The 27117-nt window shown below is 44.6% G+C and overlaps 1 protein-coding gene across 26 annotated transcripts in view; it reads right to left on the minus strand.

Moving 5' to 3' along the window:
* The window catches only part of KCNMA1 (potassium calcium-activated channel subfamily M alpha 1), a 712564-nt gene that overhangs the window by 271323 nt on the left and 414124 nt on the right, over window positions 1-27117 (minus strand). For all 26 annotated transcript variants that reach the window (XM_034662731.1, XM_034662737.1, XM_034662736.1 and 23 more), the window contains 2 exons: window positions 23167-23260; window positions 22256-22367 (listed from right to left, as the gene is read on the minus strand). In XM_034662731.1, coding sequence (XP_034518622.1) covers window positions 22256-22367; window positions 23167-23260 — 206 coding nt within the window. The remainder of the gene's footprint in view (window positions 1-22255; window positions 22368-23166; window positions 23261-27117) is intronic.

The following is a 27117-nucleotide window of genomic DNA, read 5'->3' on the forward strand; positions in this document are numbered from 1 at the left end:
AGAAAACTTCCCACGGCAGTACCATTTTTGCCAAGGACTTGCCTAACGGGATGTAGACTTGACCTTGGACCAGGTGGTCCTGTTTGGTCTGGTACAGAAACATTTTTCCTGCACCTCCTGCAGTGACCCCCCTCCCCTCTTCAGCTTGCCTTACACCTACTTTCCTGCTTTTTCTCAAATATTTAGGCCTTTGTTCATTTGCAAAACACTAACTCAGTTTGGCCTGCCTCTCCTCCCCTTCTCTAGCTGGCATGGTCCACCTTCAGACTCCAAACACCATCCAAAATGCCACTTGTCTTAGAAAGCCTTCCCTGGCCCCACAAATCGTCGCTTCTCTATTTGGTCCCAGAGCAGCGCACTGCCGCACTTAGCCGAACATGCTAGAACTCTCTTTACTTCTCTCTCCCCTACGAAGGAGCTCGCCAGCCCAAGTCCCATTTCTTTTGTTCATTCATTCATGTCCTTATTCACTAAGCATTGAGGGCTCCTTTCAATGACTTCACTAAGACTTGATGCAGGACCTGGAACATAACAGGTGCATAAAAAATGTCTGTTGGACAAAACAAGAAGAAGTGAAATGAAGGAGCAGGTGGATGGAAAGGTGGATGATCTCCATCTCCTGCGCATCTGTAGGAGGGGGTCAGAGAGAAGGACCATAGTGGGGTAACAGGGCAAGCTCTCCTCCAGTTCCTCCAACTTCCCCAAAGAGCTTCAACTACCCTGCCGTCCCCAGGGTGAATTCACTCTGGTTATTCTTACCACCAGTGCAGATCCATCAGCTGTCTCCACACAAACACCAAAGTACCCACACTAGTCTACTTACTAGTTCCCCAAAGCAGCACGCAGATTCCTCCCCCTGCTTACCTCCTTCTCTTGTCTGCAATGTCCTTTCTCTACTCCATTTAATCAAACCCTACCCACGCTTGAAACCTCACCTCAAACCCTATTCCACCAGCAAGGCCCCCTGGAACAGCATCATCTTCCTGCTTGGAATCCACAATACCATGCAGACCATACCTGTGGCTCCCAACCAGAGAATAATTCACCCCATCTGAGCATATACCTAAATTAACTGATGCACTGAGAAGGCAGGGCGTGTCATAGCTCTCAGATCATAGTGGGAAAGACCCCTCCTTCTAGTCCTGGCCATGCTACTTACTGGCCATGTGACGTTGGACCCATCGCAGACCTCTTGGAACACCCTTGTCCGCATCTGCCACACTGGAGGGCACAATAACACCCGCCTCACACAGTTGATTAAACACAATAACGTTCACAGAATGTTCTCACAGAATTGAACAGCTGTAGGAAATGAGTATGTCTTATAATATATGGAAATCAACACAAGCAGCCCCACGGGCCCCGCTTTCTTTTAGGCATCAAGGCCACTCCTTTTCTATGTTACACTCCCTTGGCACTGAGCTGCCTTTCAAATTAAGAATTGAACATTCAAGTGGGAGACTCAACAACTCATGATTCAGGTCTGCTTTCACTCTCACCATGAAATACACAGAGGGAGCTAACACCCTGCTCTTGACTTACAAGCCTCTTTTTCTAGGAGGCCCCATCCCTCCAAGGCTCTTTCATCCACTCGATATGGCCAGCCCATTGATGGAAACATCGTGTGCCTGCACCACAGCCCTTGCCCACATGATGGCCTTCAAGGACAGATGTTGAATAGGGAAATAAATAGCAGCTGTTTCACAGATGCCCACATTCCTTTATTGAGGGCAAGGTGAGCAGGACAGGGAGGATTTTCCATTTGGGCTCACTAGTATATGCTACTGGTTTTAGTATTGGTTACTGCATTGTGCCCACAAGATACCCAATCTGAGAAAGTCAGGCACACCAGCTTCTATCATCCAATGTCTCTCCCACTCAGTTGAACTCCATTAGAGATCCTGGGTATAGATAAGTGTATGTCTCATGTGATCAATGCACGGACAACGTGTGAATTATGTCCAAAGTAAAGAGTGCATTTGCATGCATTCCAATGCATATCTTCTTATGTTTACTCTTTAGTCTGCTTATTCACGCCTCTGTTCTATTTAGTTATCAAGGACTTCAAAGTCCCATTGTAGACAAGGTATTTTGAATTCCCATATCCATAACTAGATTAAGCTACTCTAGGCTGAAATTGTCTTACATTTCACAGTGTGCCCCTCACGACAAGCACAGTGTTATAATCAATACGTTATCTATTGAACGAATCATTTACTCCCCTTAAAGTGCATCCCCAAACTCTGCTCTTTTCTCTCTCTGCCTTTTTCCCCCAGGTCTCAAGAGGCACACTGTTTCTGATCAAATTGTTATTACTTTGGGCCCAGTTAGAAGCACTCAAAATCGGTACTCTGGGTGTCCCCATTCCAAGCATCCTTTTATGCCAAAAGAACAATAATCCTATGGGCAAAGAACTGGAAAACTGAAGCTAAGGGAATTATTCCCCCATGCACATAATGCTGTGGTCCCAATAGTTCTCAACAAGCAAATAAAATCTCTGAGACAATTAAGTTGCTCTTTAAGGCTATTTGCTCTGGAATCCCCAAAAGTACTCTGAAAGATTGCAAAATGTTGGTGATGAAGAAATAAACTACTAGCTGGAACATAATGGATTATGGAATTAAGACAGGTCAGAAACAAAGGAGAAAAGTATTACGCAAAATCTTTCAAGGTCCTAATTTTACCCTGCTTCTATGTTCATTAATATTTTCCTGGACCACTTTCTATTGTCAGGAAATAAATAGAAGCAGAGTTTTATTGTTTTCTGACTACAACGTAGAGATCACATCTTTGCCTCTGGTTTTGATCAAGATAAAAACTGGGAGAATCCAAGCCAAATGGGAAAAGAGGGGAATGTTTTCTAAGGTTGTCTTTCTAAACTGTAAGGAAGTTATCTAAAAATCCACAGGCACTCTCCAATGGGCAAAGAATGAGAGCGAGAACGAACAGAAAGTTTTTGAGCACTAGACAGGAAAATTGGCTTAGAGATAGTGGGGAAATCACTCCGCCTACATCAACTTTCCAATCTGTATATAGGGAATATTTGAAAAAAGCTTGTGACGTTTGGAAGGCCTAGTCTAGAAACCTCCAATTACTTTTAGAGTGCTTCGCATACATTAACTAAATGGACTGAGGGATCCTATTTACTATGCAGTCATGACTCATCCTTCAAAGATCTGAACTGCTGAGCATAATGATCTTGTCTTGGTACAGGTGACTAATCACCATTACGACTGCCAAGAGAGGCTAGCCATACAAATTCTGTCTCCCAGAAGTACAGAAATAATTATTCCTGTTTTATAGATTTAGGGATTAAGTCTCATAAGGAGAACTCTTTAAAAATCACCAAAGAAGGAAGCTCCAGAGATGCAATTATCCTCTTCTAAAGCCTGCCTTCCTTCACTATTCTCTGTGATGGTACCATTCATGGGGAGAGAGCCAAGCCTAAAGCCAGGCATTCTAGACTTTTCCTATTCCTTTATCCTCCACATATCCATCAATCACAAAGTCTATTAGGGCCTTCTTCCTTGATATATCTCTTATTTCTGCCTCCTCTCCATAATTCTACTGTTGCCTTAATGACCATAAGTCCTTATGATTTCTTCCTTAGATTCTGAAGTGGTCTCAGCTAGTCCCCATCCCCTGTCTCAACCCAACTCCCTCCCAGTTTCTCCCACAGGATGCTCTCCACACTCTTTCCTGCAGACTACAGAATTCCAGAGGATTTTCAAGGTGACACTTCCAAGATCAGACTTGCACATTTCAAACTCCCTCACATAATACTCAGTGTCCTGGCAGATATGGCCCTGGCTCCTGGAGTCATCCTTCCAGGGCCTTGGTCCCACCACGTTTGGGTCTCATAGAAAGAACTGCTTCTGCAACTTCTCCACACCTGACTCCTTCCCTATCGCGTACTATCATTCAGGCCTTGATGCAAGCAACACCATCTCCATGAAGCTCTCTCATCCTTCTAGAACAGAGCTAACCACTCCCTCCCTGCCAAGCTCAGGTCACTTCACTCTATTTTTATTATCCTTTTTTTTTTTTACATGTATCTTCTTCAATTAGATGCTAAACCAACTGAGGACAGATACTGTGTCTTTTTTCTACTATATGTCTAGTGCCTGATACAGAGCCTGGCTCAAAGCAGTGACTTAATAAATGTTTGAATAGATAAATGAATCAATCAATCAAAAATTTCATAAGACCTTTCACAATTCGTCTACTCCTATAGCGGGGATTGGTAAACTACAGCCCATGGGACAAATCTGGCCTGTCACTTCTTTCTTTACAGTCTGCAAGCTAAGAATGGTTATTTTTTACATTTTTAAATAGCTGAAAAATGTTATAATAGTATTTCACAGAACAAGAACACTGTATGAAATGCAAGTTTCAGTATCCATGAACAAAGTTTTCTTGGGATACAGCCATACCCCTTCCCCCACACATCGTCTATGCTGCTTTCTTGCTACAAAGGTATATTTGAATAGTTGTGCTAGAGACTGTATGAATCCTAGAGTCTGAACATTTACTAGCTGACCTTTTACTGATGTTGGCTGATCCCCATCCTATAAATGGAACGTGGGTATCCGTACCATTTTGTCATTCGTTCCATGGTTCATTCAGTGGGTATTTACTGAGTATCTACCATATTGGTCAAGTGTTTTGCCAGGTTCTGCGGATAAGACATAGGGCCAAGAAAGGTATCTGCGTGATGAAACTCACAGTCTGGCTTTGCAGCAGGAGAAAAAAACTAATCAAATCATCTTACAGGTACCTTTGCAATTACAGCCCTGATGGGTGTCGAGGCATGGTACCAGGGGTAACCTTCCATCATGCACTGATAGTTGGTGTCATTATTGAAGACTGTCAAACCAGTGTTCACACTTACAGCCCTACGGTGGTTCTTTTTTCTCCCTTCTCTTTATTTCTGCCTTGAGACTCTTCTTCCTCAACCAGGTTTTTCTTCTAAATTGACTTGGGATAAGTTTCTGCTCCCTATGTGACATTCTTCCTCCTTCCAACCCCAGCACCAGAACAAAGTCTGAGCCACAAGAAACACTCAGGCATCATCACTGCATAAATACATGAAAAAAATTAATTAATTAGTGGAAGAAATGTAGGCAAATTCCTTGGCATCCCTGGGTCTCAGTTTTCTCCTAAGTGAAATAAAGGACAAGATGTTCCCAAGTCCTTCCAGTTTTGTGCTCTGCAATTCCTCATGTCCTCAGAGTGGGCCCCCATCTGGCTTTCTGATTCACTCATTTCCATGGACATAAGGCAGACTCCCTCTGCCTCTGCGGCCTGATGCATCGTCTCCTGAATGACACATGAACCCTGCCCAAGGCAACGCAGCCCACACCAATCCATTCCACAGATCACTGCTGACAGTGAACAGGGAGGATACCTTGGGGTTTCAGCCAAGGTCTGCTCAAGGTCTTTGGCACGAAGGGTGGCCGGGCTGAACACACACCAACAGAGAAGAGAGATGACACTAGCTTTATAAATTGGCCCATTCGATCTAAAACTCATGAAGCTTTTCTTTCCACACCCATCCTTCAATTGCAGCTTCAAGATGGGTGGGCATTGTCAAGCACACATACATACACACACCAGTCACCCCCTGTGCTGTCCGCTCCCCCCGCCCACATACATATACATGCTAATGATCATTTTTTTAAGGGTCCTGGAACATAAGGAGCTCTGAAAACCTGATTCCAGAATTACTTGGTAGCTCCTTCCCCACTGGAAGCAGTTGTTTTCCTTTGGTATCTTGATCCCATGGAAGTGATATGAACAAAGCATATCTGCACCCATGGGTCATCTGTTTCTCCTGCCCTGTTAACTCTCTGGTGCTCCAGCTGCCACTGTCACATAGTTGAAGAGCTTCTTGAACAACCACAAAGGCTCCCGGGATTCCTGTTAGCCCTAAAATAACAGAACCAGCCATTTGAACACGTTTCCTCCTTGAAAACCCATATGGCGATAGGACATCCAGACTTCTGTTTCTTTGTGTGTTGTGCCTCTCTCCCTTCTTCCGGTTTCTTCCCATCATGTCCCCCCCTATCTAAAAAAAAATTTTTTTTTTCAAATTTGCTGAGATGAAGTCCAGCCAGAGAGTCAAAAAAAAAAAAAAAAGAAAAAAAGAAAAGAAAGAAAGAAAGACAGAAATGTCATAACATGAAAAAAAAAACAGGCTTTCTCTTCCTTCAAAATGAGTTGATACAAGGAATGACAACTCAGGATAAAAATATACACTACTTTTTTGGGTGTCTTTTCAGATGACTCTGCATCTGCTAGGCGGCTGAAAGCATATCATATGAAAGCATATCATATGAAAAGCTCTATTATCTTCCCCAGAAATGACCTTTGGGACCCACCCGATGGCAGTCAGTGGTAATATGAGGCTAACTTGCCTCCCAGGAGGAAGGACCGAAGTAGGAAGCACCACTAACACAGTGCAGTCCTTCCTTAAACACTGTGCTTCTGGGTCATGTATCAGAGCTGCTTTATGGGGATACCTGTATTATATGATCACACTCAGGTTTATTAATAAAGCTCCCATTTTTGTTTAGGTTTGACAAACATATCTATTCAGGATCTGCACATTCTGCCATTTTTCAAAGTCAGCCAGTTTTGACACGCAAGACGGAAAGTGACAGATCCTTCAATATTTCTTCCAAATCCAAAAGCAATTCAGTCAAAGGATGGAAGAAATTTATCCTACTGGGCTTAAAGAACTATATAAACAACAGAGGTCAGGCCTTCACTTTAGGGGAGCAGGTAATGTCTTCACTCTGGAGTCAGGCTAGTGCTCCCCTCTCCTCCACTGGCCTGGGAGTCCACTGAGGTTTGGTTTTGTATGGGCAGTGGTTTCGGTGTATGCTTAGCCTGAATACCTATGCCTACTTTTCAAAATTCTAGCTATTGACCTCACATTTGTCTTTTTCAGGCTTTTCCACATTGTTAGGGGACCTTGTGAGGGATATGCTATCTCTACGAGTTAAAAACAGAAGCCTATTTCCACCGAGGTTAACTCACCAGTATTGAAGGAGACAGAATTCTGAGAACAGCTACTGTGTGTTTCATTCACACTTTCTCCCACTAGGGGGCAGAACGACACAACAAATCTTTTCAGAACGGTGGCCTGGAAAATGCAGTTGTACTGAAGTGAGGGACGACGGGGGGGGGGGGGGCCCTCTGGGGGGAGCCTCTGAGGGTCAGGGAAGAGGACAGACATTTGGGGCACGTCACTGCAGGGAGAAAGCGTGTGACATATGGGTCTCCCCCAGGCCCCCTTGTGCTTGCATTGGAGCCTGGATCCCTCCTCTTCCCCAGACTAGAAGCACTTAGTATTACCAAGAGGGGAGCGGGTGTGAGCAAAGGCAATTGCCCGAAATGAATAAAAAACAAAAATAGGAATAAGAAGTCCTGAGACAAGGTGCACTTTGCTCCAGACGCCCTAACACTTGAAAAGGGATTCTGTCCCAGTTCACAAATTCAAGTGAAGTGTTTTAAGTCACCTAAGATATTCACCTACCACATTAAGGATATTTATTGGTTAAGCTGCTATAACCTGTTCAGTGTTGTCAGCAGATGACAAGCCATAGCCTTTGTAAGGATGCTGGACAACGGATGTGGTAAGTAGGAAAACAGTCTAGAATGACTGTTTCCTATAGAGGAGACACCAGAATTTCTGTGTCCCAAGCAGAGAAAGAATTGCAAACTAGACCAATTTTTTGTTTGTTTTTTTGTCAGAGAGAGAGAAAAAGCGAGAGAGAGAGAGAAAGGCAGGCAGAGGGAGAAGCAGACTCCCCTCTGAGCAAGGAGCCCGATGAGGGACTTGATCCCAGGACCAGGAGTCCCGCAGACACTTTACTGACTGAGCCACCCAGGTGCCCCTAGACCAGCTTTTAAAGGGCAAGTCATTGCGGCCAAAAATAATTGTTGTCAAGGAGGAGAAGGAGGGAAAGGAGAGGAGGGAGAGGGCAAGGAGAAGGCCCTATTGGACAATGAGGTGTCCACACAGGAAGATTCAGCCAAACATGATCAACAGCGACCCTTTCAAGAGGGGTATTCGCTCCCCAGCTAGAGACAGCCTTCACCTGGCATGCTTCCCTCTGTTATCTTCCTGTGCCTGTAAACATTCAGGTTTGCAACTTGTAAACATCTGGGTTTAAAACCTGGGCTTTACTGACTTGCCTTTCCCACAGCAGGGGAAAGATACCTCACTCACGGTTTAAATGCCAAGCCCTGCACAGCAACTAACACATTACACTTGCTTTAAGGTTTGCAGAATGAATGAACGAAGATGGGAATAGCAGTAACAATGGCGACATTTAATAGAGGCTCCTAACTAGAGCTGAGATTCGGGTAAGATGAGTGAGCTATGGAGGGAACAAGCACCTAGAAAAGGCTAGGACTGAACCAGGAGTACCTAGCAGTAATGAAAAGCTCACGTTCTGAGATCAGAAAGACCTGAGTTCAAATTCTTGCTGGAGGCACACAGCAATGGAGGCAGCTCACCTCTCTAAGCTCCAGGGTCTTCTATCCAGGCCTGTTGAGAGGATTAAATGAGATAGGCAGATAAAGAGCGTAGTCCACCACCTGTTACATGATACTTGGGTAGCTATAATAATAATAGCAATAACAATGGCAGAAAATCAGGTGTTATTTTATTACTAGTACATTTCTTGCTGATTTCAGAGGAAAGTTCATAACTGCTTTATCAAACTGATCAGTTTTGAGCAAAACACTGTGGCAAACATTTAAAGGAATTTAAGGAATATAACACAGCTGCTATTCTAAAGCAGGAAATCAGAGCTCAGACTTCCTATAAAGAGCCAGATTATAGAAATTTTAGGCTTTGTGGGCCATAGATCTTTGTCAAAGATAATATGTAAATAAATGTGGCTATGTTCTAATAAAACTTTATTTACAAAATTAGGCAATGGGCCAGTTTCGACAATTCCTGATCTAGTCAATCGGCCAGGACATGTACTTCTAAAAATCCTTCATACATTCCTTATAAAAATACAGCCAACATCAGAAGAGAGACCATGAATGATTCAGATGATAATGGTTTTAGAAGAGGCAAGATCATAATTGGTTGAGTTCAGGTGAGTAGAGAGGACAGGGGAGACCTGCTAGACAGGGGAGCTACTGGAGTCATGGAGATGGGATATGTCTGCAGTTGGGGTGGGGGTGGCTGGTAAGTAGGCTGCTTGGTGACAACAGGGAAGAAATTCACGGAAAGAGGTAGAAAGGGAGACTGGGTGAGAATATAAAGGACAAAGACTGAGACTGAGTTTTGACAAAAAGGAAGAGTTTGTTCTGTCCCTGGTCTGGCCAGGGGGAAGTTTCGCAATCCACCCAGGAACTAATAAATGAATGGTACCCTTTGTGAGGCGGGTTACTAAATTCTTATCTGGCCTTAAAGAGAGAAGCTGAATTTAGCAATTGTCATATGGGAGCAAGTGTCACCATACTGGCATTTGGTATTTATTTCTAGTAATACAGTGTGTCTCCTAAAAAACAGAGCTTTGGTCATCATCCACCACTTGCTGTTACTTTTGCCAGCCGCCCCGGGTCCAGGCTGGGGCATCTCTGTGCCTCCAGGTAGGACAACTGGGAAAGTGTTTGTTAAAATAAATTATCCTGGAGGTGAAGAGGGGTCAGGCCCTATCCTTTCCTGGGGGAGGGAAATGAGTGGCTCTGGCCCACGGGGAGGGAGGAGGTCAGGCTCCAGGGAAGGGACGGGAATTGGGTCTGGGAACTCTCTTCTTCTTTCCTCTCCCCAAATTTCCAACACACCCTCCTCCTATTTTTCTTAATAAGTCAACTCTACCCCAATTCCAGGGAGTTTCAAAAGAGATATTAACCCCAACTGACTCTGGAGGAAAAATTAGTGCCTAATAAACACAAGCAAAGGTCCCTACTCTCCGTGTACCCCAGGACTTGGAATGTCTTAGAAAAGGACTACATATGTGAGACCAGAAGTCTTTCTAAAAAGGGCTCCTCTGTTCCAGATGAAATTATAATGCAGAGTATCACATGCTGGGCATCTCTCAAGCTGTAAATGATTCTGATTTTGATTTCAAAAACATACTAAAATAAGGGGTTACATCAATAAATATATTGGAATTTCGGTACCCAAAAAACGGTAAGGTTTACTGGATTACGAGAATCCTGGAAACTGGCCGAGCAGCCACTAATAGAATCCCAGTGAAGCCTCGTGCTAGGCGAGACCAGTGGTTCTCAAAGTGTGGCCCCAGTCTAGTCGGGCAGCATCAGCCTTTGCGTGGGAACTTGGTAACATTGCAAATCCCCCAGGTATACCGAATCAGAAACACAACTCTGTCTTCCCCAGCCGCCCAGGTGATCCGATGCAGCTCAAGCTGGAGAACGGACTGGTCTTTCCAGAATAGGTAGTGTTCACTTTCTAAAGCCACTATCATTGATCATGACTGGGGTGTCTGACTCAGTAGATCCAGGAAGACGCTTCAACGTTTTGTTTCTGTTTTTTAAGTTTCTCAGGTAATCGGGTGTGTTCCTGAGTGAAGAACCACCGCTACACGCCTTCTCAATCCTGGCTGCACACTGGAATTACCCGAGGAACTTCAAAACATGCTGATGGCTGAGTTCCACCCCAGTGATCTTGGTGTACGTGGTCTGAACTATCATCTGGCCGAGGGGAAGTTTCAAAGCACCCCAGGTGATTCTAACATACTGCCAAGGGTATTCGAATCTGCATTCATGTATTAGTGTAGCTAATACACACGTCAGCATGTATAAGAATCACCTGGATAATTTATTAAACCAAATTCCTTAGCCTTACCCCTCCAAGGAGTCTACGGGATTGGGGTTGGGCCTGAGAATTTTCATTCCTAATGAGCTCCCACAGGTGCTGGCCCACACAGACCACACCATGGTGGCACTGCCCCCAGGAGGAACACGCTAACTTTTTAGATACCTGCCATCTGCCCTGGGTTGGGATGGCCCACGTTCCTCCTTCTGTTCCTCTTCTGAATCCCTATACATTGATTATTCTTCCTTATCAAGTACCACTCAGTTAAATGATCAACATCTTAAAGGCAAGATCTAGGTTCTCCCCATTAGTGAGCCACTCTTAGGAATCGGTGACTTGCACATAGTGGGTGTTCAGCTGAGTACGTGCAGTAAGGTCTCAGAGCTGCTCCCCCATGTTCATTTTCTCCCTACCCGGTTTGCTGGCCAGATCAAGCCATCACGGCCCTATCTCATCGAGAAGAATCAAGGCATCTATTTTTTGAAGATGAGGCGAAGGTAAATATACGTCCAGTCCTAGAGATTTAGGTTGCTTGAGCAGGCTGTTCCAATAATACCCCAGATGAAGTACTGCCATCTGGAGAGGTTTTGGCATCTACGAAAACCGACTGCTGAATTTGTTCCTTGAAGACACTCGTTTTGAGATGTTATTTCCAATTTGGCATATAACAGAGCTGTGCATGTCAGTGAGGATTTAGAATCCCAGCTACCTGCAGAGAGTATCTTATTTAAAGCATGTCCTGACAAAGCAACATCAAGGGAATACAATCGGAACTCTCTTACGGAGGAATCATGTCTCTAGGAGCGGTTTCAGCCACAGCAGCAGCTACCAGGGCGGCAATTAGCTCCCCAAAAACCAGCTAAACTTTAAGCATGCCCCTTTGCTGGAGCCTCCTTCCTCCAGAGTCCAAAGGGACAGAACTCAATGAGTTCACTTCTCTTGCCACACTATAGACGTCCGGTCCCAGTGCTCTGCCCAAGGTGTATGGCGTCACTGAGGACCACCCCCCACCCCCAACTGCCCCAAAATAAGCTCAGGCGAAGAGCAGAGCCCATAATCTCTAGCATGACACTATTTCAAGATGGACTAATGGTGGTAGCAGATTATTTTTATTTATTCGATACTTGCAAAGAATGAACCAAGAGGCTCAGAAAAAGGGGACTGGGGAAAAGGGGAAAAAATGTTTTAAGGTTGAAAAAAAGTAGTTCAAAGGCTCACAAGTTATAGAAATTATATTAACTCAATTTTTCCAAAAAATGGATTGAGTTGTTTTTCTTCTTAATTTCCTTTCTTACCTGGGAGTACCAAAGAAATTCTGCTTAGGGGGTCCCTCACCTTCCTTCAGGGGACTGGAACAAGGAGGAAGCAGCATTCAGTATTTGATCTGATTAGACAGGATGGTTAGACTAATTTTTTCTAAGTGTAACTATAATGGCTCGTTAATTTTATAGTTTGAGAGCCAGCATAATAGAACACTGAAGAACGTTAACCTTGGAGGTAGATTGCCTGGGTCCAAAGCTTGGCTATGTGACTCTTGGCAAGTTACAGAATCTCTCTAGACCTCGGGTTCCCCACCTGAAAAATGGGGCTACAAATGATCCCTATTTCATAGTATTGTTTGGAAGATTCCCGGGGATAATTATAAATCGTATCTCTACATACACACACACATACATACATACACACATGTAGACATGTAAATGTCAACACATCCAACACTACCCTGGTTGTGGAAGCACCATCTCTTTAGGGCACATACTTCCTCTCCCTTTCCCCACCTCCAAAGACATTTGGCTCCCAAAAGGGAAGCCACACTTTTTCTCTTATTATTATTATTATTATTTTAAATTAAACCACTGACTACAGGGAGGGGTTTACTTAGAAAGCTTTGGGCTTTAGAGCATCTGTGTCCAGCTGCCTCAGGTCACCTCTGGTGACTCTCAAAGCCCTTCCTTCCAGACCCTGGACAATGGAACCAGGAACCCTCTTGGGGTGGTGGTGGTGGGGGAAACGGAGAGTTCATGGTCATAGCGGTTGACTCAAGTCAAGTTATTAGATGCCATATACCTTATGGGAATGCAAAGTGAGCCTAACCTTACCTATCCTTACCTCTACCAACCACCAGCTACCTATTGAGTTTGAGCCAATTTCCCTTCCCTCCTCCGGCCTACTTCATCTCACACTGATCCAGCAAAGTCCAAGACAGCCCTGTAGGGGGAAGCAGAGACCTCTCCTTTCGAGCCCAAAAGACCATTTCAAAATGCAGCAGTAGAGTCCTGGGGAAGAAGCTAGGGCTGCAGCTGGTCCTAGGGTCTCTTTTGTGCTTTTTAATTTTAATTAATTAATTTATTTTTGCCTACAGAGGCCTTAAATAATTTAATCTGGATAGGGTGGTTGGGAATTTCCTTTCGATGGTGTACTAATGATGTCTCTACATCCGTCTGTTGGTCCTTCCACTAAAAATCACCCAGTAAACATTTGTTAAGCTTCCACTGTTTACCGGAGTGTCCCAGACGTGCAAAAAGTAAAACTTCATGGTACCTTCTATCACAAGACACATTATAGAGCAGCACGGTCCAGGAGAACTTCTGTGATGACAAAAATGTTCTGTATTTGTGCTGCCCGACCCCGTAGCCATTAACCACATAGTGCTAATGAATACTTGAAATGTGGCTAGTGTGAGGGAGAAACTGAGTTTTTATTTCATTTAATTCTGATTACTTTACATGTAAATAGCCCAATGTTGCTAGTGGCTACCTTAGTGGACAACGCAGTCCAGACAGGAAAGCCTTGCTACTCTAGATACAGTCTCCAGACCAGAAGCATCAGCATCACCTGGAAACCTGCAGAAATGCAGAATCTCTGATCCCACCCACGCCTCTTGGATCGGAAGCTGCATATCCTATCAAGATCTCCTGATGCTTCCAGGCACGCAAAGGTTAGGAAGCACTCTTCTAGGGAGGAATTAACTCAACATTCACAGTCAGAAGATGTATACACATGGCTCTCAACCTTATTGCATTTTTTATGCAACTGGAAAGTATTAAAAAAAACCTGCCGAGCCTAGGTCATCCCCTTAACTCAGAGACTCTGATTTAATTGGTTAGAGGTTTGGCCTGAACATCATGAGTTTTAAAAACTCTCTGGGGGCTTCATGTGGACAGCCAAATTTATAACCATCCCAGAATAGCCTAGAACAGTGGTTCTCCAAATTGGGTTAACATCAGGATCACCAGGAAGGCATGTAAAACACAGATTGTCAGATCAAACTCCAGGAGTTTCTGATTCACTGGGTCTGCCGATTCTTGGGTTCTAAGAATCGGCACTTCTAACAAATTTTCAGGTAATGCTGATTCTGCCGCACTGGGAACTACACCTTGAGAACCTCTGGCCTCATAATGTTAAAAGCATGGGCTCCAGAATCAGGTTGAACTGGGCTGAGTCCTGGATCCACATTTACTACCTGGGAAAGTTATCTAACTCCCAATCCTTAGCTCCCTAAATTGTGAAATCAGACCCAACCGTATTGACTCACTGGGCTGCTGAGAATATTAACTTAGATAATGCCTAGTGTCTGCTTTTAATAAGCAGTTGATAATTATTCATTATTATCATTATGGTAAGAATACACACTCATTTATTCATTCAACAAGGACTAATTATGTGCCAGGCACTGTTGCAGGCACCAGGACATAGCAAAAAACAAGACGGTCAATGTCCTTGCACAAGGCTGTCATGAACCTTGCATTCTAATTGATAATATAACACAGATGATCATATCACTCTTACAGCACTAACCCTAAGAATAAAAGAAACCAAGTTCAGGGAATTCATTCCAACTGGAAGAATGCAAAGGCTTCACAGGGAGGTGGAGTTAGGGCTGTGCCTGAATGGGGAGAGGGATGCCAACCAGAGAGATGGGGCAGAAACTCCCTCCTGACTCAGCAGGAGGGAACTCTCAGCAGGGCAGATGCAGACCAGCAGCTGGGGGGGGGGGGGGGGGGGGGGGGGGGCAGGCAGGAATTTTAAAAAAGGGAAAGGGGAGGCTGGGAGTCCAGGCTGTGTGCCTTGAGTTGCCCACTAGGGGCTGCCTATCTCTCTGGCCAAATCACATCCTATTTTTTATGTTTTTGGTTTTGTTTTGTTTTTTAAATTTCAATGCACTGAAAATTCCTGATGTCAAGACAGGAACAAGTCATAGGCTTTCACCATTGAGTATTTTTTTCAAATGCAGAGGCTGGTCAACAGAAGGCTGGGGAGGGGCCCTGCGCCCAGACCCCCTGCAATGTAGAGGGCAACAGAAGGCCTCCTGAGGGGGTGCCTGGCTGGCACAGCAGTTAAGCGTCTGCCTTCGGCTCAGGGCGTGATCCCGGCGTTATGGGATGGAGCCCCACATCAGGCTCCTCTGCTATGAGCCTGCTTCTTCCTCTCCCACTCCCCCTGCTTGCGTTCCCTCTTTTGCTGGCTATCTCTATCTCTGTCGAATAAATAAATAAAATCTTTAAAAAAAAAAAAAAAAGAAGGCCTCCTGAGATGGCAGCTGAGCCCCGAGAGAATGAGCAAGTGCTTGCAGAGAAAAGCCCTGTTGTGACTCCACACACTGCCTCCCCGGGAAAAAGGTGACCTACGTCACCACTCGCCACCTCAGGTGGCATTCTAAAATTCCACTTTCTCTCCACTCTTTAAAGTAAAAAAAGCAAGAAAGCATGAATTCTAAGGAAAGGAAGCTTCTAAGAAGGGGAATTGCAGACCTAACATATTCCCCTCAGTTGCTGTAGCCAACGTAGGAAGGGGAGCCCAGAGCAAATGTTTAAGAACAGTGAAGAGCAGGCATGACTGCCTAGTAATTCTCCTGGTTCCAGGACAAGAAGGAAAAAACACCCCTACATTGAAGTGAAGAGAGGGGGAAGGTCTCAGGCTCTAAATGAGATTTCCCCAAGCGTCTCCTTCCATGACGCACTGGAGAAGTACAAAAAGACAAGGGCACGGAGGGCCCAGAATGCCTGCCAGAGCTTTTGGACTCCAGAAGACTGAGCAGAGCCATTGGCTCTGTGATTTGGGGCAAGTTACTTAACTCCTCTGGTCCTCACTTCCCTCTCTGGCTAAATGGAATATTAATAATCATTCCCCTTTGGCAGAAAAATGCCCCCCCCAAACATCCATGGTAATCCTCAGAACCTGGGAATGTGGTAATTGACATGGCAAAAGGCAATCAAAATAGCAGACGAATTAAGGTTGCCCATCTGCGGACCTTAATATGGGGAGACTATCTTGGATTATCCAGGCGGGACCCCAATGTAATCACAAGGGTCCTTATAAGTAGAAGAGGGAGACAGGAGGGAAAGTCCAAGAAAGGTAATGATAGACAGCAAGATCGGGGGACACAATACGATGACCCACCCCGAGGCTAGAGGAAGGGCCCCGGTGCCAAGGAATGTGGGTGGCCTCGGAAGCTGAGAAAGGCAAGGAAACAGACAGACCCTTCCTCCGAGCTTCCAGAAGGGAGTACAGCCCTGAACACACACGCAGCTTAGCCCAGAGAGACCTGTGTCGATTTCTAACCTACACAGGTGTAAGAAGTAATCTTGTGTTGTGTCAAGGCCCTGCATTTGGGGCACTCATTTGTTACTACAGCAAGAGGAAACGAATACATCCATCCTGCAGGGTTGTGGGGCTCATGTCCAGCGTGGGGAAGGGCGCTTTCTCATCTAAGACGGCATTATCATGGGTGGGCACCTGCCATCCTCCACACAGGGCAGGCTGGCCTCCTCTCCCCCCAGGGGTGTGCACAGCTCCGGGCTCTGTCCATCTCACCCACCGTAGGCTGGGCCAGCATCTTGCAGAAGCCTCCTCACATTCCTCCACCCACATAAGCTCTTTCTCCTGTGAACTCCCAAGGCCCTGACAGCCTGTACCTGGCAATTTGGGACTTAATTACACAGCGGGCAGTGTTACCTGCTGTTGCTGCATGCATGTGTATTTTGGTTCCAAATCTAGATTCAAACCTCAGTCTCAAACAGGAACTACGTTGGTCCTTTTGTTGTTGTTATTGTTGTTGTTTTTAAGGACCTGTACTTTTTTTTTTACACAGTCCTGTTTTTATCACCTTTTGACACAAAAAGGAACTGCCTGGCATATATTTATAAGCAGATATCCTCAATCATTTTAATTGCCCTGTGGCTGGGCACGAACTCATTTTTCTATTTTTTTAGGAGTGTTTTCTATTTTCTAGCACTGTTTGCTGAAGGCGCTAAAGTCTAACATGGGCTAGAAGAGCAGGTCTGTTTACAGTTGACAGTTTTTCCACCCTGGGTTCAGGGCCTGGGGCTCCTCACCGTCCCCTGATTTCATTAGTCAGAGAAGAGGGATAATGCTGGAAATCACAGTAAGACTAGGAAAGAGGGTGGCCAGACATGCTCCCCTCATCTCAGTGCTGAGCACACAGTAAGCGCTCAGTAAAAGCTGGGGAGATGAGTGGCCAGCAAGCGCATCATTATTTGTTCTCTACTCTCTTCTAACCACACAAAATGACCCTCGACGAAGCCACATAAATAAATACACAAAGGAGGCACAGCCCGTTGACCTACCTTGGGAATACAGTTCCCCAAAGAAGGAGACAGACAGAAGAGTTCTCCCCAGAGCATGTTATTCTAGTCCCAAAATAAAATACATCTCTCATTTCAAGGTACATTTATTTTAGTTAGGTAGGATAAGGATTTTGTGAGAGAAACAAAAATGAATAAGCTGGTGTGTGGGACCAGGAATTAAAATAAGCAGCAACTTGCCGCCTGGCAACGTGGATGTCCTCACATCCCACTGCCTTATTTTTGGTTCCATTCTGGTTTGTTTTCTTCCTCGGTGCTTTAAAATATGATAGGTAGGTTAGAAAGACAAGCCCAGGATAATCATGAAGCTTGTCCTATGTATGTGGACTTGACTTACTCTGCCTCCCTGAATGCCCTCAACAGCCCTATGAGGAGAGTACTGTTATTACCCCCATTCACTGGACAGGTGGGAAACTGAGTTTAGGACAGGTAAGACAACCTTACTCAGAGCGACCCATTGGCCAAGCCAAGATGTGAATTGAGGTGGTAACCCAGAGCTCGGCTCCGACCCACTCTGCTCTATTGACCGCATGTGTGGCAGCCCCTAGTCTCTCCGTCTCTCTCAGGTAGAGCAGGTCTGATCCCCAACGTGCTAAGGGACTCAGGAGACACCACCCAAGCTCTCTGTGTTTCCCAGGTCCTCGTGGCAATGCTAGAAACTGGAGGTGGACAAGGAGGAGTGGGAAGGAGAGGAGGAGGCATGAGGATGTGTGTTCTTAAATAAGATCTCTTCCCCTCCCTGCCTGCCTGACGTGAAGCTCTCTGAGTAAGGAGAGATGGAGAGGTGCCAACAGAAATTAGCAAAACCAGCTCAGTCACCCCCAACCAGTCCTCAAAACCCCCAATCTTTTAAGGGTAAGGACAGAGGCAAAAGAGCAGCATGAATATGGGCGTAAAGTCAGACCAAAGCGGAGGCAAATCACCCCTCCCACCACTCCCAGGCTATGCGACCTTGGACAGGAATGAATGTCTCTGAGCCTGTTTCCTTGTCTGCAAAATGGGGGGAAATAATTCCCAGCTCACAGGTTTGCTCTGAGAATCAAGTGAGTCCATGTGTGTCAGGGGCTTATCAGCGTGCCCAGCACGTCGTAGAGCTGCAAATCGGCTGTTGTTAGGAGTACACCGTGAGACACACTAAGATAATACATCCAACCAGGTACATGAACACTGTGCTATGTACTCGGCAACCACGTATGAAGGTAAGAGACCAGGCGTGGTGTGTGTCATGCTCTGGGGAAGGTAGGGGTGGGGCCACGGCGCTCCGTCTGTTCTGCACCGTGTGGTTCAGCAGGTGTGCGAGAAGAGAGCGAGCTGCTGTTTCCTCACCTTATACCAAACCTCTGCCCGTAAATGCTGCGCCCTCTCATCGTCCACGAGGAGGGCGGCACTTCCTGAAATGCCCCCACGTAATGGGATTATTCCTTCTACTTTATCAGCCATACCTCGTGGGAATGCTCATTTTATCTCTGCAGCTCATCGGCGCGATAATTGTTTCATGATATAATAACCCGCATATTAAATCAGACACGGGAGCCTCCTTGAAATATTCTTAGACTGAATTCTCTTCCGTAACAGGCAGCCCAGTTGTGGATCTCACCCCAGGGGTTTAGTTACTAAAGAACCAAAAGTATTTCATTGAAGGTGTCTTCTCCTAGAAGAGGAGGAAGGTTACTTGTTGTTGTTGCTTTTATTATTATTTCACAGACCAAGAGTTTGCTGGTCTGTTTTCAGTTTCAACGCACTTATGCTTCCTAATGTACTACGTAATTGGTCTATTTATTAGGCTCGTTTTTTCCCTGTTCTTCCCCACTGCAATGTCACAGGGTAGCACCCGGCCTCTTGTATTTACTGTCGTTTCTTTTTTTTTTTTTTTCTTTTTTAGCGGAGGGAGGACCAGGGGGTGGAGAGAGAATCTTAAGCAGGCTCCACGCCCAATGTGGAGCCCAACGCAGGGCTCGATCCTGTGATCCTGAGATCATGACCTGAGCCAAAATCAAGCATTGGATGCTCAGCCGACTGAGCCACCCAGGTGCCCCATGATTCACTGTTGTTTCTTAATCACCTGGAAAAGTACCTGGCACCTAGTACGTGCTTAATAAATATTGCTCAATTAATGAACAAATTAAAGCACATTTTAGAGCATTTTTTTTGAAGAGTAACCACGGTTGATGCAAAAGTGTATTCCATTTCTCTTCCTTTTTCTTTTTCTTCCCCTTTTCCTATTCACGCTGGTGGATTTTCACTTCGGACAAGAACACAACTCCAAAAATCAGGATTAAACCATTCACACAAAGACATGAATTTTTAACATCCAAGTTCTCCTGACACAAAGATGCTTTTAGACTCACAAGGAGACTCAGCACACACCCTTAGCCTGGGGAGACCTGCCCGCCACGCAGGAGGGGTGTCTCCACCACAGTCCTGCAGGGGTCCCCATGAGGGACCAAGAGAGAAGGGACCCTGACATAAAATTCCGATTCATGAAGTGTGAGGACTGGAAGGTAATTTAAGTCCCAACCTCCCATTTTTCAGAGGGGAAAACTGAGGGTCCAGAAAAGCAAAGTGGTTGTTGCAGTGCAGAATAATTAGAATACAGGCGGGGAAAATGGCAGATTCCTTTCCTTCCTTCCTTCTTCCTTTCCTCCCTCCGTTTCTTTCTTTCTTTCTTTCTTTCTTTCTTTCTTTCTTTCTTTCTTTCTTTCTTTTCTTTCTTTCTTTCTTTCTTTCTTTCTTCTTCCCTCGTCCTCTTTCTTCTTTCCTTGTCTGTCTGTCTGTCTGAGTTTTTCAGGGAGTGTGCATGTGTGTATACTCTTCACAACAGGATGGTCCAGGATGAGCCGTGGTTAGCAGCCCATATGTAATTTTGATTCTGAAATGTTGATGATTTGATTTCACTAATTTCCCAGTCCTTCCCCGCAACCTAGAACCCAAACTTCCCATGAACAATGCAGGAGTCTTAGAGGCGTTCTGAGAAGAAAGTACCTGAGAAATTGAATCATCTAAACTAGCCTTTATTTTACAGATGAAAAACAACAGGCTGAATGAAGGAAAGTGAGCTCCCCAGGTCACAAAGCCAGTCAACAGCCATGCTGAGCTAACTGGGACCCCCAGCACAACAGCACATTCAGGTCACCCTTAGGACACTTCTCAGATTTGTGAGTGGCTCTGACAGTCCCATCATGACGGCTGGAAAACCCAATCGAAGCAAGCATGTCTCGAATCAAGGATGACAACTTTCCCACTGAGTGAGTGAAAATAATTCTAATGAGAAAACTAGTAGAAAATAGAATCTTTATGGCATACACATATCCAGAGACACACACAGATAAGTGCATACATGATTCCTGCATACATCATATAGAAAGGGTACTTCTTTTTTTAAATACTTGATTCTAGGCATGTAATAGATTCACAGAGCTAGCAAGGACATCAAAAACATATTGCTAGGGGAAGCATATCTTGGCACAACATTTTTGAAAAATGAGCCATCAATACCTGCACAAACTAAAATATATGCACTCTTTGATCTAGCAATTCCTCTTCCAGGAACCAGGAACCATCTAGAGAAATAGAACTGTACAGATATGTGGGTGAGGGCGTTTACTAAACCATTGTTTACAGCACAAAAAGGAAACCATGAGGTGGTCCATCCTTAGGGTTATAGCCGCGTGAACTGTGATAGAACAATTTGTAGAGTTCTGTGTAACTCTAATAAAATGAATTATTACAGAGCTTAAGGGATAACCATCATTTATTGGTTAGTAAGAAAACCAAACTGCAGTGCAGTGTAATGGACACACTTATTTCTACGAAGACCACCACCTCTCCAAACGTCTATGTGCAGCCATGTTTGGGGCAATGGGACATGGAGGGAAGACAGAAGTCTGTTAATACTGAGCATCCCAGGGAGAAGGCAGTGATGGGCGCAGCGGGACGACAGGATTGCTATTTTCTTCATATATCTTTAAATGTTTATGCTGACTACAACAATATATATTACTTTGAAAAAAATTCAAACAAAAAATTTCTATAACTAAGGATGGAAAGAACCCAAAAATAGCCCTCTGAGTCCCATTTCAGCCTCCCTTTTCCCCTGTAGACTCGCAGTAGCAGGAACATTCTGAGAGAATTATTCACTGCAACCAAGAGAAGCTCGAAGCTGCCTCTCTACACCTCTGGCTGCCATGACCATGTTGTGAGCTAGTTACTTCTCCCATCAAAGTGTCCTGGTCCCGAAGCAGGAAGTGACCTGCCGGGGACAGACAGGAAGTGACCTGCTGAGCAGATAGAGCAAGTGAGATGCCCACACAGCACCAGCAAAAGCTCATCCTTTAACACAAGAAGGGGTTCCATCTCCTTCAAGGAGTCGGTGGCTCGAGAAGCTTGACCCAACCCTGGCCCACGGAGGAACTCATAATCATAAGTAAACCAGGCAGGACCCACTCTGCATAAAACTAAGAAGCAGACAGAAGCTAAGTTTGGCAGGCAGGCCTTCTAGGGCACCCGAAGCAGCTGCTCGGAAGGCTGGCCTCGTCCCCACGGGCTTCTGTGTCCAGTCCCAACTGCAGGTTGAATGAAAATGACAGAACCACGGAGACAGAGGTCCTGACCGGGACAGTGTGACTGCTAGGTTCCAACGATGATAAAACTGCTTTTCCGGAAGCCCTAACTGGGCACAGCCTCCTGGGCGAGTGCTCCAAAGAAAACTGTCACCACTCACTCCCAAAACTCCAAGAGCTGTGCACACAAATTCACAAAACTTTCCTTCTGCGGAGACAGCCCAGGCCTCTGATCCACCACAGCTTGGGAACGAGCAAGAAGAAAGGAAGAGAGGTAGACTTACCAAGCCAACTTCTGTTTAAGTACACAGACACAAACACTGGGGGGACCGTGAAGAAATCTACCACAGAGTTCACTTCCAGCCAGAACCACAGCTTATCGTTGGCTGCAATAAACTGGGGAGGGAGAAAAGGAGAAAAACATGAGAGGCACGATGCTGGCATTCTAGCTATACGCTTTTGCCAAAGGCTATGTTTTGGTTTTCCACAGGGGCCTGGAGGGAGATATTATGTCCTTCTCATATCTGTACCAATCACAGGCTATTTCTGTCTTAGAATTCAGTTATACAGTGTTTTCTAGGGAGTGACTGTAGACTGTGTTAACCTTGGAGAAATACCAGCCAATCTATTTTCCTGTGGTTTTCAATCACATCATGGGAAAGTTTGAGGGGTCTCACCTTCATTAGACTCTAATGGAAATACAACTGTAAGTAAAGCATACATGTATGCATCCACACATGCGTGCACACACGTACACACAATCTCTGTAATACCCTTTCTGTACAGCTCCCCTCGTAGACAGGCTCCACTACAAATCCTCCAAGCCCCCGAATTCAAGCCTCACAGCTGTTCTCTCAGGATTCAACTAAGTGAGTCCCCATAAACATAATTTTAAGAGAAGGGTTTTTTTCCCCTCTATTTAAGACAACAATGCATTTGCCTTTAGAGAGATGAGAAACAGTCAGCCAGCAGAAGCATAATAGTTACATTAATCCCTGTTTCTCCTCCTTGGAACAAGATTTTCACATGTACTTCTTCTGAAAATGCGAAGTTAAGGAAAGGGCTCTCTCAAGCAGAACACATTGTCCCCCTGGAAACACGGGGCTTCGTCTCTGCCAGAGCAGAGGCTAGTAGGGCATGGCCCCTGGGTACAAGCAGCCCCATCATGATACTGAGTCGTGGGGATCAGACTTACCCGCAAGCCAAAGTAGAGAAGGAAGAACACGTTGAAAGCCATGTCGATCTGTAATGTGAAATCTTTGTAGAAATTCTGGCAGGATTCTATTGGGCTATTAGACAGGAAGAAGAAAAAAAGCAAGTGGTAAATGTAGAGCATATCACATCTTCCACAAACCGTGCAGTAGTGGTGCTCGGGGTGGAGGGCAAAAGGAATCTTTGTTAACTAAAACATTTGGTCTTTCTACCCTCTGTGATAATCAAGCAAGCATGGCCAAGGGGTCTTCCCATTCAACCATTCAGTCTTTTCTTGTTTTAGTTGTTTTTGTAATTATATATTTATATATGTATATATGATTTTTATCATCATTCAACAGTTGAGCTAAGAATCTAAAAAGGATCATGCAGACACCTTGGAGGAAGGACAAGCAGGAGAGAACATCAAATTCCTTAATTTCACATTAACCCTTAAAGAACTGACTTCTGTCTCTTAGAGGACAGATACCAAAGCTAAAAACAGTCCCTCACACCCTCCGGCACATTGGAAGTAGAGCCCATTTTCAGTTAAAGACAGTGGCTGTGTTTGAGACCTCTTTAAAGCCATTGGTTGATGAACGATAAAGAACCCAGGAGCATCTAAGGAAAGTGGTGGAGGAGATGATCCTGGTTGATGTTCTGGCGAAACTAAGTATGGACTTGATGTACTGCGATCTGATCTGGAGAAAGAAGCATTGCCCAACCAGTAAAGTTCAAGACCATTAAACCAAAATGTTGAAACAGTACTCTAAGGGTTAATTTTTTTTTTTTTTTGCATGCAAGTTAATTGGCTTTGTGTGTGTCAAGCAGCCAATGCGAACCCCCAGCACACTCTACTTTGTTCAAGAGTAGACAGTTCAAAAGAGTACTACTATACAAACTGGTACACGGCTTCCATGTGCTTTCCCTGTGTCACACTGATCAGAGGATCAGTGTGTGAAAAGTCCCAAGTTTGGGGCTGGGTGGGAAGCAGTTAAGCCTCATAAGCATCTCAAAGCTGTGAATGAAAATTCATAGTAAACTGTTATCAGTAAGCAAATGGTAACACTCAGGCCAGAAACATAAAGAAGGTGAGGTGAAGGAAAGGGGAGGGGGTATGGGGAGAAGCAAAATACTTTCCCTGGATGGAAAGCAACGTTGACCTCTGGGCCAGGAGAAGGCTAGCTTGAGAAGTGCAGGATGGAGGATTTCCGAGTACCACCACTTTGGAAATCGCTATATGTAATACCAGTTAGTACAGTTGTACTTCTGCGAGGACAATGCTTGGTTGTTCAACAGGCAGGAATCTGTGCAGTATGGGAATGCAGGGCCCACAAAGAGGCATGGTGGGTCAGTCTATGGGACTCTCCAATCATATTACATGCACTGGATTTATCCATTTTTCATCTCTATTACAAGTCAAACATGCCCTTTGTCATCTCCTAAATCGCAAATAGGTGGGAAAACCTCCAGACAAGCATTAAGGGTTGGGGGATGTATCTACATTTGCATTTACCAACTAAGCAGCCTGAAGAAAAAGCTAATGCTGAAAAACATTTCTTTTATCAAGGAAATGACAACTCCTAGGTTTTCGCTAAGGTGGGAAAATGGGAGGGAAGACAGCATAGAATTTGCTTAGTCCAATGCTGGAAGGAGTCAGGAGCCCAGAAGTTAAACCACTGCATTTTACCTCCTCCTCTACATGGATATTAATTTAAATGAAAAAAGAAAAATCCAGGCCTCCAGTTAATAAGAGACACCTCTGCAATCCCCAAGCAGGATGGTGTTTTGTTTCCAGTCAAAAACAAGACCCACAAGGTCTGCAGGTGTCAGAGTTCTTAGCTACTCTAGCCACCGTGAAAAGAAGTAGATGAATTAGGTTGATCAGAAATCTACTATAGAGTCCAAGGGATGAAGAGACAATGTATCTCTGTGCTACATAAGCCACTAGTATGATGTGCTACTGAGGAATGAATGGGGTGTGTGTGGTGTGTGTGTGTGTGTGTGTGTGTGTGTAAGAGAGTGATCAAGAGAGTGAGGACGGGAAGTTCTGTTGGTAAATGCTGAAGTCATGTTTTTACTTGTACCAGTAGTGACTTAGCCATGCCATTAAATTCCTATTCATCAAGATTGACAGTCATAGTCAAAGGGACAGAGAGAAAATCTTGGTTCCCAAGCCTATTATGGAAAACCCACCATCACTTCACCAGGTCAAACAATAACCTTACTATTGCCCACACAATAGCTATTGGTGGTATATTTGGGGGTCCTGTGAATTTCCTAGCCCCCATCAATTCCATGTCCTTTGTGGTTAATTGGGTAGTAACCTTAAAATGTATCTAATAGGTAAAACATTTGTAGGCTGTAGAAAAGAATGGGATAGTGGGGAAGAGATGTTAGCTCAATGCCACTGAGGATATTTTGGTTCAGCATAAGTAGAAGCAAATGTTTAAAAGAGCATAAAGAATCAGGCTGTAGCAACTTCTTCCCATTGATCCTTTCCTTCCTTGTCATTTCTGCTCTTCCCTCCTATATTGCCCATACCCAAAGGCAGCAATGAGAGGGCATTCCAGCTAAAGGACACTGTTGAAAAATATACCTCAACAGCATGCCTGATTTACAGAGAACAGTGCTGAAACCATATCAAGCCTTTTCCTTTAGTACTTCTTTCAAAAATTTTGAACTGATCTAATCACTGTTTCATAGTATTCCTTGAGTCCTAGACTTTGGGCTGAAGAAAGAAAAGGAGTCCATTATGCTGCTGGAACTAGCAGCTCGTCCTCTGGCTGAAGCTTGCCCATGATATGAGTACGCTCTGCTAAGACGTAAGAGACGAAGAGAAGCAGAAAACTCTAGGATAAAAGAGGACCAGCCTCTGCAACCCAGGTAGGACCAGAGGGAAGGGGAAATCTCTTTCCTACCCCTTTTAGCTCTTTCCTGCTTGCCACGAGAGCCCAAGGAGAAATGTCCTATCTAGTTTTCTCAAGTGGCAGTAGAACTGTTTACGAGGATACCCTCTGAGATAAATCCTCTGAGTGCCTGCAGTCCACAGACCCACACAATCAGAGACCACAGACTGGAGATTCTAAAGCCCCATCATTTCATTCCCTGAACGGAAACAACCCACAGAGAAGCTCATTGATCTTATAAAAAGAAAATAGATAATTCAACAATCAAAGGGTTGGCCATATCAGCCAGGATTTATTTTCCTCCCAAAGAGACTGCTATCTTAATGATTAATGCTCACTGTAGGATAGAAAATGAAAAACAAACTCCTCTTCCTTCTTGTGTAAAATAAGAGAGTTCCTTGTCTAGATGCACAGAAGTTTCAAGAGCTAGAAAAGAAATCACTTTTTTTTAACACAAAAGAAAGTGACTCCAAATTACATACTTAAATTTGGATTGCCATTCTGATGAGGCATGCCCATGTCGGAATAGGCTGTATGTGGATATGTGTTGCCAATAAAAAACAAAACAAAAACAAAAAAACAGTAGAGTTGAAATATGGACACTGGTTCTAATCCTGGTAGTAGTAAATGGGCTTTCCCTAAACTCTTCCTGGTTAACTAACGACTTACCAATTAGAGAACACAAAATAGTTGGTAAGCTGATGGGACTCTTCATTCTTAGACTCCCACAGTCCACGGGTCAAAGGTGATACTAAAACCTTGGGCAAGTTTAGTGTTTTCACCAGGACTCTATGTTTGGGACACCTTCAAAAGAACCTCAATAAAGAGCTGCTTATGGTTTAAATGTTCAGGGTAGGATAGTCGTCTTATTTCCTCTTGACCATCCAATAAGCGTTATCTTTAGTAGTTAGATGTCTATAGAGAAAAAGGAGACTCACCCAGAATGGCAAATATATCTCTTTCTTCATCCATTTAACAATATAATCTCCAATGAAGACCCTTGAGTGGGACGATCCAATAGTCCTTCCTGAAACTGACTTCAGACC

The sequence above is a fragment of the Ailuropoda melanoleuca genome, chromosome 6 (assembly GCF_002007445.2).
Source record: "Ailuropoda melanoleuca isolate Jingjing chromosome 6, ASM200744v2, whole genome shotgun sequence".
NCBI classification, from domain to species: Eukaryota; Metazoa; Chordata; class Mammalia; order Carnivora; family Ursidae; genus Ailuropoda; species Ailuropoda melanoleuca.